This window comes from Tenrec ecaudatus, chromosome 16 (genome assembly GCF_050624435.1).
Source record: "Tenrec ecaudatus isolate mTenEca1 chromosome 16, mTenEca1.hap1, whole genome shotgun sequence".
Taxonomy (NCBI): Eukaryota; Metazoa; Chordata; class Mammalia; order Afrosoricida; family Tenrecidae; genus Tenrec; species Tenrec ecaudatus.
In genome coordinates, this window is record NC_134545.1 from 570370 (window position 1) to 579787 (window position 9418).

A 9418-nucleotide genomic window follows, 5' to 3' on the forward strand; every position below is an offset into this window, starting at 1 on the left:
CTGAATGTCCACCCCTAACTTCAAGACTCAGGGCAAGCAGATGAATTAGCTTGGGCCATGGAAAGGGACAGGGGCAAGATGAGGCTGGGTCCATCCCATGTGAAGCGCCACTCAGGACTGCAGAGGCCCCTGAAGGACGGATGAGGAGGCGGGCCAGAGCTCCGACAGAGGCGGGCATCCTCGAGCAGTGAGGGGCAAGGGCTCTGAGTGGAGGACTGGGGGGCTGGGGGCACCCTTCCCTCCCCATGACCCCTGCTGTACCTCCTGGAGCTTGCAGCAGGGGACAGATGGCTCCAGAGAGTCTGACTTTGTCAGCTGTGATGTGTAGCTCCGGCCCTGGGCTGTGTCAGGAGACGCCATAAATCACCCAGTGGACCATGCTCCCCTCCCCTTCCCTTCCTGAAGGTGAGCACACAGGACTCTCCTTGGGTCCCCTCAGACAAAAGGCTGAGAGCTGGCCCTGGCCCCCAAACAAATACCCATCAGAGCTTGTGAGCACAACCTTGTCTGAAGGAGGGGACCCTCGCCCTCTGTGGACGCTCAATGGGAGGGCAGGCTAGGTGAGGGTGGGGGCCTCGTGTGGGTCCTCAGCGGAGGCCGTGCTGGTTTGTTGGATGAACGGGCACCGCTGCCCGGGGGCCACAGTCGAGGATGGCCTGGAGGCAGGCTGGACAGCCCGGGGAGATCTATTTCTCACTCTGGGTCCGGTGACGCTCACGGAGCAGACACGAGTCGCACCGCCAGTTTGCACACCCTGTCTGCTGCTGTGGTGGGGGCCCTCCATCTCAGCAGTCTCCCCACTCCCTCCTGGGCTCCCCGCTTCCATCCGGGGCAGGGATGTGGGCTTCAGAGAACACGGGGTGAGACAGTGAGTCCCCCACACCCCACCTTGAGGGGAATCCATTTTCCAGGGACAGGAAAGAAGCTGCCTGACTATGGCTTAGCCGGCTCACAAACGCGGCGTCTGTTCCCAGTCGAGGCTAGAACTGCCCATGGGGTCTCCGGGCTGTAGATCTTTACAGGAGCAGGAAGACCCACCTTTCTTCTGAGGAGCAGAGGGTGTATTTGAACTGCTGGCCCGGGGCCCAGTACTCGCCCCACTGAGCCACGGTGTCTGTGTAGCTTGGGCTCACACTCACCCCAAGAAGAGCTTCCGGGGATGATGATGGGGGCACCCTGAGCGTCCAGGGGCTGGGGCCCCTCTCTGAGTACCCACAGTGCCAGCTTTGGGTTCCATCCCTGTCTGAGCCGACGCCCTGCGAGTCGTTGGGGGGCTGTAGTCGACCTGCCAGAGGGAAGGAGGCTGTGGGGAGCCAACCAGCCAGGTCCCACTCACACACCGCCTGGTCCCGTGCCAGCTTCACAGCCCTTCTGTTTGAGCCCGCTGTTGGCGCCACTGTGCCCGTCCCTCTCCTGGACGGCCTTCCTTTCTCACCGAGCCTCCACTTGACCCAGCACAGTGCCCTTCGCCAGGGACTGGCCTCTCCTGCTGACAAGGCCAAAGCACCTGGGACGCGTTCCTTCTAAGGAGCATGCTGGCCGGACTTCATCTAAGGTGGCCTGTGATGTGTTTATGTAGGACGATACAGAAGTGCCACCCACGGCCGCAGACCCTCCTGGCCCATGCGGGGCAGAGGAACTGCCCTCTCCTCGGCTTTCCAGGGGCAGACGGCCTCAGCTTTCTCCCGAGGAGCTGCTGGTGGGTTCGACCTGCCCACCTCGCTGTTGCCAGCCCATCACTTAGCCACTGAGCCACCAGGCCCTGCACAGAGAAGAGGGCACATGACCCGGTGTCTCTCAGGGGGGTTGGTTCTGGACCTCCGGACACTGTTTTGGCCTGCTGTTGACGGAGGAGGCAGCAGGCTGTTTAGCCTGGGATCCTGAGTTGATCTGGGGTGGCTTGAAGCCCTGTTTGTTTAACAAAGGCTCTTTCCTTTGATTGTGTCTTCCGAGCCCTTTGAATGTGTTTGCCGAGCAAACACACGCTTTTCCATCAGAGGGTAGGTGGATGCCCAGCGCAGGCCAGAGGCGGTGGCTGTGGCAAGGGGGTGTTGGGTGAGGCACCCACCCGGGTGGGGCACCCATCCACCCACCGTGAGCAGAGCCGCCTGGAGCCCCCAGCCCACGGCCATGAAGGGTGGAGGAGGAATGGTCTCCAGCAGCCCTGCAACCCTGCCAGCTCTCTGCCCTACAGGTGTGGCAGTGCGGGGGCAGCATGGAGGTACTGCCCTGTTCCCGCGTGGCCCACATCGAGCGCACCAAGAAGCCCTACAACAACGACATCGACTACTATGCCAAGCGCAATGCCCTGCGTGCCGCTGAGGTGTGGATGGACGACTTCAAGTCCCACGTGTACATGGCCTGGAACATCCCCATGACCGTGAGCTGGGGTCAGGGCCGGGCTCGGCTGGGGTATGGAGCAAGGGAGCTGGAAGGGCACCAAGACCCCCTGGGTGGAATCGCGGGACCCATGTAAAGAGGGGGACAGGCCAGAGTGATGCGTCCCTGGGACAGGCTCAGAGTCATCTTCCGGGTCAGCCTTGCCTGTCAGGCCTCAGAGAAGGCACCTGACCATCTGGGGCGAGGCCTCCCCAGCCCCCAGCATGACTCTTCTCTGCCCACTGAGGTGGGAGGGTCTCAGCCAAGCCTGCTGGGACTTGACCGTGAATGCAGGGTCCCTGTTGATGGAAATCCACCTCGCAGTCTCTTTGAGCTCCAAAGAATCTCGAGGGGGTGTTTGTGAGTGCACACTGGATGTCAGGTGAACCTAGGACTCTTGTTCACCACCACCACCCCACAAATCCATGCGAACAAGCAGCTTTATTCATCAGGACATTGTAAGGGCCTAGCAGTAACCTTCCTGCGGCCAGTCAGGGCCAGCCTTTCAGAAGCTCGGGATGTGCAGGGTCTGGCTGGCCCCCTCCTGGCTTAACCCTTCATGAGGCTCACAGGCAGGGACCTTCTGTGTTACCAGCACACAAGTGGGGGCATGGCAGGGATGGGGGCAGAAGCAGGCTCTGGGTCAGAGGGCTGCCCCGAGCTGAGCCTCTGAGAGGTCCCAGAAAGAGCGGCCTGAGCTGTGGGCTCCAGTCCATCACCGACCCTGGGGCCTGGCTTTGCAGAACCCCGGTGTGGACTTTGGGGACGTGTCCGAGCGGGTGGCGCTGCGACAGAGACTGAAGTGCCGCAGCTTCAAGTGGTACCTGGAGAACGTGTACCCCGAGATGAGGATCTACAACAACACCCTCACGTACGGAGAGGTACCGATCTGCCCTCCTGCACAGAAGGGTACTGTTGTCCCTTCCTGCAGAGACAGACATGACTCTGTTTTCCTCACATATAAATAGGTCCCAATCTGCCCCACAGTACCGCTCCCACCTCCTGGCTAACATTCTTCAGTATTTGAGTCTCCTTAGACGACCTGGTTCACCTGGTGCGGCCGCACGGCTGTTGCTGTGAACCAGGGGTCCACAGGAGCCGCTGGCACAGACAGGGGCCTCAACCCAAACTTTGTCTGGGGTCCACAGGCAGCTGGGGCCCAGGCCAGGACGGTCTTGGCGGGGCCTGTCCATGCTGCTGCTTCCCACTGCGGCCAGCCAGGACCGGCTCCCTGGAAGACTGCAGGCTGGCTGCAGCTGGGCACATGGTGCCTCGCCCCCAGCTGACTGGCCTCAGCTTGTTCTCCAGGTGGCTTGGGTGTCCTGGGCCAGGGTGGGAGTGGCTAGGTCCCCGAGTTGGGAACTGGCCTCAGCTGTGTCATTTCTGCTGTGTCCTCCTAAGAAAAACCAGTCTCAGGCCACCCAGAGTTCTCAGGCTGCGCCCCCACGCCCCACCCCAACTCCCAGCAGGAGACCTGCAAATTCACATGCATGGGGCACAGACATCCGGAGGCTGTCCCACAGGCCTCCTTGCTTGTCGCTGAGCTTCCATCTTTGCCTGATGGTCGAGTTCTGTCTGCATCCTCGAACCTTCCCTTCCAATGATCCCACCAGCCAATGACACCATCCCAGGGGAGGAATGCCCTCTGTGGCCTTGCCCTCCCCCCATGTTCCTCGGGGCCCCTCTCCTGGGAAGGCCCCCAGGCCCCAGGCCCAGGCTTTCTCAGGAGTCTGCCCCAAGCAAGAGTGGCAGGAGTTGTTGGATGGTGTCCAGCTGGTGCTGGCACACAGTGACCCTGTGCCCAGCTGAAAGAAGCACTGCCGGCCCCGCTCACCCCTCCCAATCATTCTCATGTCCAAGCTCATTCTAGCAGCCGCCGTGTCGGTCAGTTTCTTTGGATGCCACTCCACCTCACCAAGCATGATGTCCTTTGCCTAGGACTGGCCCCTTCTGATGACATGCCCAGGGCCTGTGAACTGAAGTCTCACCATCCTGGCTCCCTGACAGGGGGGGAGGGGAGGGGAGGGTCTCGGCCCCCCAGCCTCACCTTGGCCCTTCGGTGACTGACCTGGGCTTTCTCTGGTCATAGGTGAGAAATAGCAAGGCCAGTGGCTACTGCTTGGACCAGGGCTCAGAAGATGATGACCGGGCCATCCTGTACCCCTGCCACGGGATGTCCTCCCAGGTAGGGTCACCCACACCCTGCTGGTCTCGTGCTGGGAGCACAGGGGTAGAGGGGTGGGTGCCCTGCTACGCCTGCCTGGGCCCCTAGGTCTCCTGAGCATATGCTCCAGGAGGGGCAGGTACCTGTGGGTCCTCCTTGCCCGGTGGGTAGCAGGAAGGCCTGCGAGGTCCCACACTCTGGCTTTCCCACCCATAAATCGGTGACCTTGAGGTGACGTGCGAACAGAGTTCGCGTGATGGGTGCAGAGGCAGATCTCTGGGGATGGGTGCAGACACGCACAGAGGCCAGCACGGCGCCAAGGCCCCTCACACACAGCCCTGCCCCCCCCCCCCAGCTGGTGAGGTACAGTGCTGAGGGGCTCCTGCAGTTGGGGCCCCTGGGCTCCACCGCCTTCCTGCCCGACTCGAGGTGCCTCGTGGATGATGGCAAGGGCCGTACCCCATCTCTCAGGAAGTGTGAGGACGTGGCCAGGCCCGCCCAGCGGCTGTGGGACTTCTTGCAGGTCAGCGGGCGAACACCAAGAGCCCTGCCCCTCTCCTGCTGCCCCTCCCGCTCCCAGTCCACCTCTCTCTCTCTCTCTCTCTCTCTCTCTCTCTCTCTCTCATCTCTTTCTGTGTCTCACTGTCCCTGGCCTCTCTTCCCCCATCTCTAGCTCTCTCCCTCTTGTCTACTCTCTGTTTGTTTCTCTCTTCTTGTCCATCTCTCCCTCTTTGTCTCTGTTTGTCTCTCCCTGTCTGTCTGTCTTGCTGCCTGCCTCTCTCTCTCCACCGGCGTGTCCTTGGGGAGAAGCCCATCTGGGCCCTGGTTCCGAGGCTCCACTTCGTGCCTAGGGAGCTGGCGGAAGAGCTGGTGGGTGGCTGGGACAGGTCGTGGGGGAGCAGGGAGGCCCTGGTCCCTGGGGCGGCCGCATGGGGCAGGCACTCAGTGAGGCTGCAGCCCACTCAGCCGGCTCCCTGCAGGGCGGCCCCATTGTCAGCCAGGACACAGGCCGGTGCCTGGAGGTGGAGATGGCCAAGGATGCCCACTTCGGGCTTCGGCTGGTGGTGCAGCGGTGCTCTGGCCAGAAGTGGACCATCAGGAACTGGCTCAAGCATGGGCGTCACTGACCACCAAGTGGTCCCTTGGAGACCGCAGGCCTGGAGCAGCCTGGCCAGACTTTGGACAGCCCCTGGGATGTCATCAGGCCGGTTGACACCCTGGATGCTGGGAGCCAACGCCGAGTCCTGGGCATCGGCCTCCTCTGCCTCCTCTGGCCCAGAAACAGGTGCCTTTCCACGGTGTTCCAGAACTTTGGGGCAGCCCCCTGCCGCACGTGCACACCCCTGTACACAGCGCCCGCAGGAGTGGGCGCCCAGGCCTCCTCTGCAGGGGTCCCTGCTCTCCTGTCACCCAGGGGCCGTGGGCAGGATCAGCAGTGCCCACAGCCATCAGCCACCCGTGTAAATAAAGCGTTCTACTCGTCTGTGTGAGTCGTGGCTTGTGTGCTGCTGGGATGCTGAAGCTCTGCCCTAGTATTTCAAACACAGACACAGAGCGAGGCCCTTGGCTACCTCCAGGTTATCAGAGATGGGACCCCGTGGGCCCTGTCAGGGGAGGGGAGAGGGGCCCACCTGGGGTGAGGCATTCCTCACTGTCTAGAACAGTGAGTAGGCTCGGGCCTGTTCCCCAAACTCAAAGGTCAGCAAGGTCCCCCGTGGTGGACAGGTGTCAGCAGGGCTTCCAGACCCAGACAGACCAGGAGGAAGGAACAGTCCGTCCCCTTCTGACAGGTTAGCCCCTGAGGCCCTGACAGGCAGCAGGGGAGCACCGCCAGACAGAGTGCTGGGAGATGGATCCCGCAGGTCAGCAGGCAATCGAAGACACCGGGGGAAGAGCTGGTTTCTCCAAGCAGAGCTGACTTCAGTGGTGTGGATGGCCAGAGCCCTTAGCGTCTTCATTTGCTGGTGCGCACGACTCACACTGAGAAACAGCTGCAAACATCCACTCAACAAAGCGGAATGTGCACTTTTAAGAAACCTGGAAGTTGTTAAAAATGCAGTGTCAGAGATAAAGATCGATATCCTCAGCATCCGTGAGCTGAAATGGACCGGTATTCCCTAGTTTGAATCGGTTTACTCTGCCGGGAATGACAAACTCAAGAGGAGTGGCATGTCATACTCATCATCCCCCAAAAGAAAGACTATTTCAGGATCTGTCCTGAATTACACCCATACGGCTACAGGGAGTACAGCCACTGCTCAGATTTACACATCCCGACGAGAGCCAGTGAGGAAGGAGCTGAGGGATTCTGCAGTCGGATACCAAACACGCAGCCAACATGCATTCAGGATTGCTGGGGATTGGAATGCAAACGTTGGAAAGAAAGAGTTGGAAAACGTGGCTTCCCTGGTGGAAACAACTCCAAGGATCACACGAAAGGATTTTGCAAGAAGCACGACTTACTTATTGCAGTTATCCTTTTTCAACAACTTAAGCGGCAACTATACACATGGACCTCGCCAAATGGGCCACCTAGGGATCAAAGACCCTGCATCTGTAGGAAAGACGCTCGGCGTCACGGGTTAGAACAAGGCCGGACCTTCTTCAGAAGAGTTACTCATAAGCAAATTCAAGTTAAAACGGAATGAAATTAAAACAAATTCCCAAGAGCCAAAGTATGGCCTTGCATATATCTTACTTCAATCTTAGAGACCATCTCAAGAATAGCTTTTAAAAAAAGGGTAGCTTTGATGCACTGGCCATTGAGCATGAGGCACAATTGAAAGACCAAGTGCATTATGGGATTGATATCGCAGGCATCGTACGCATAAAAGGTCTTTTAAAAGCCAGAAAAGACCAAAATGGATGTCAGAAGAGAGTGTAAATTTAGCTGAAGCAAACGGAAGAAATATTTTTATGATGTAAAAGAGTTGAATAGAACATTTCAACGGGCAGTTAAGGACACAATGAAGTGTTGTAATAAAATGTTCAAACACCCTGGAGTTAGAAAGACCAAAAAGGAAGAACACGGAGTTCCTCAGGTAGAAAGAACGGAAGTAAAGCTGAAGACTTGAGTTTCAAGGTTGAAGAATGAAAGCAAGCTCCCCTTGGAGGACGAAGGTGTGCCTGAGCCACGCTGTGCTGTTCTCACCCGCCTCACATGCCCGCAGAAGCTGGCTGGTGACTAAGGAAGACCGAAGAACTGATGACTGTCCATTAGGGTGCAATCACAGAATACTGAGTACGCTAGACTCCTACAAGAATGAACAAGTCTACCTGGGAAGAAGTACAGCCAGAATGTTTCTTAGAAGCAAGGGTGGTAAGACTTCACCTTACATGCATTGGGCATGTCCTCAGTAGGGGACATTGTGCTTAGAAAGTCGGAGGCCACTGAAAAAAGACGAAGGTCTTCCACTACATGGGGTCACTGTGAAGAGGAACCAACTCGACGTCGCCTAACAATGACAACAAATGACCTGCTTCAGGAAATGAGGTCATGGAGATTTCACCTTATTTCTTCACGTGAGCTCCCACGTGCAGTTCAGGTTTGAATTATTGCTCCTGGAAATATGAAATCCTGACTCCTGGGCCTATAAAATGTGACCTTATGTGAAAAGAGGGGTTTTCTTTGGTTACGTTCACAGACAGGTTCTACTTGGGTAGGATGGGTCCTAAACCTAGTTCTTTCCGGATGTCCTCTTTGAAGGGGCAGGAAAGGTAGAGGAACGTGAAGGAGAGAAGAGGGGTGGGGAAGAGGGGGCCGGAGGGAGGGAGACAGGACCGTGCACTTCATGGTATTCTAGAAGGTTTAGCCTGTGCGATGAGGCAAGAAAACAAATGGAAGGCATAGACGTCGAAAGAGAATATTAAAACTGGTGTTATTTGCATCTGGATGATTACGTAGAAACCCCTAAGGAACAGGATAAAGAAATCTCCTGGAACAAGCAGGCGCAGCAAAGCTGCAGTCTGCGCAGGAAGGGAAAGGGATTGATACATGCACAATGTTCATTTCATGTAAGCCTTCAAAGAGTGAGAAGGAGCCGTGGGGAGTTGGGTCAGGCCAGCGGGGTCATAGCCTGAGCTGCCTGACCCCAAGCCTGAGTCCCCTCCGCTCAGCTTTGTGGTCTGGTATGTGTTCCCTTGTAGACCACGGCCCACATTTCCAGCAGCCAAGCAAGAATTTAATAGAACGTCCTCGCAGGCTCGCTGCTCTCATGAATCCAGTTATAACTCGGGAAAGCCCACGCGGTTTGTTGAAAGCGCCTCGGGCTGGTTTGTAGCCCACCTTCCCTGCGCTGGGAAGGGGGCTCCGAGCCTGTTAGGGAGCAGGCGCCCCCAGGTGAAAGCAGGGAGCCAGCCTTGTAGCTTTTTCCTTTCCCCTCCTGTTTTTCTCCCCTCCTCCCTCCCGCCTTGCCTCCACTCTTGATAGAGATAATGTGCATCAGAATTTAATTTTGCCTAATAAAAATGCTTATCGCTCCAATAAATCTTCGTTTATGGCTGCTTGCCTGAGTGGCTCGGTGAGGGCGGTTCCGGGAACAGGTGTCTGCCCGGATAGGCAGAGGGGAGCTGGCCTTTCTAAGCCTTCCCCTGTCTCAGAAACAGGAGTGCACTGTGTCCGCTTTCTCCCCTTCCCTGCTAGGCCCCCCAGATCCCCCAGGCCCGCCTCCTGGGACCCCGCCTAGGGACACAGGCCTTGTCTCGGGCCCTCCTGTCAAGATGCGAGGGCAGGTGATGCGCCCAGCTGCTGGGCGGAAGGGTGGTGTTCTGAGTCCACCTGGGAGTGCCCAGAAAAAAGGGCTGGTGACCTGTTTCCTAAACACCGCCGCTGGGAACCCTGCAGAGCAGTTTCACTGGGAACTCACTCACCCTTTG

General features: G+C 58.0%; 1 protein-coding gene across 1 annotated transcript in view; it reads left to right on the forward strand.

Annotated features, from left to right (window-relative positions):
- The window catches only part of GALNT9 (polypeptide N-acetylgalactosaminyltransferase 9), a 71194-nt gene extending 65201 nt beyond the window's left edge, over positions 1-5993 (forward strand). The window contains exons 7-11 of the mRNA XM_075534298.1: positions 2195-2380; positions 3123-3260; positions 4469-4564; positions 4899-5066; positions 5524-5993. Coding sequence (XP_075390413.1) covers positions 2195-2380; positions 3123-3260; positions 4469-4564; positions 4899-5066; positions 5524-5670 — 735 coding nt within the window. The 3' untranslated portion in view covers positions 5671-5993. The remainder of the gene's footprint in view (positions 1-2194; positions 2381-3122; positions 3261-4468; positions 4565-4898; positions 5067-5523) is intronic.
- Positions 5994-9418: the final 3425 nt, after the last annotated feature.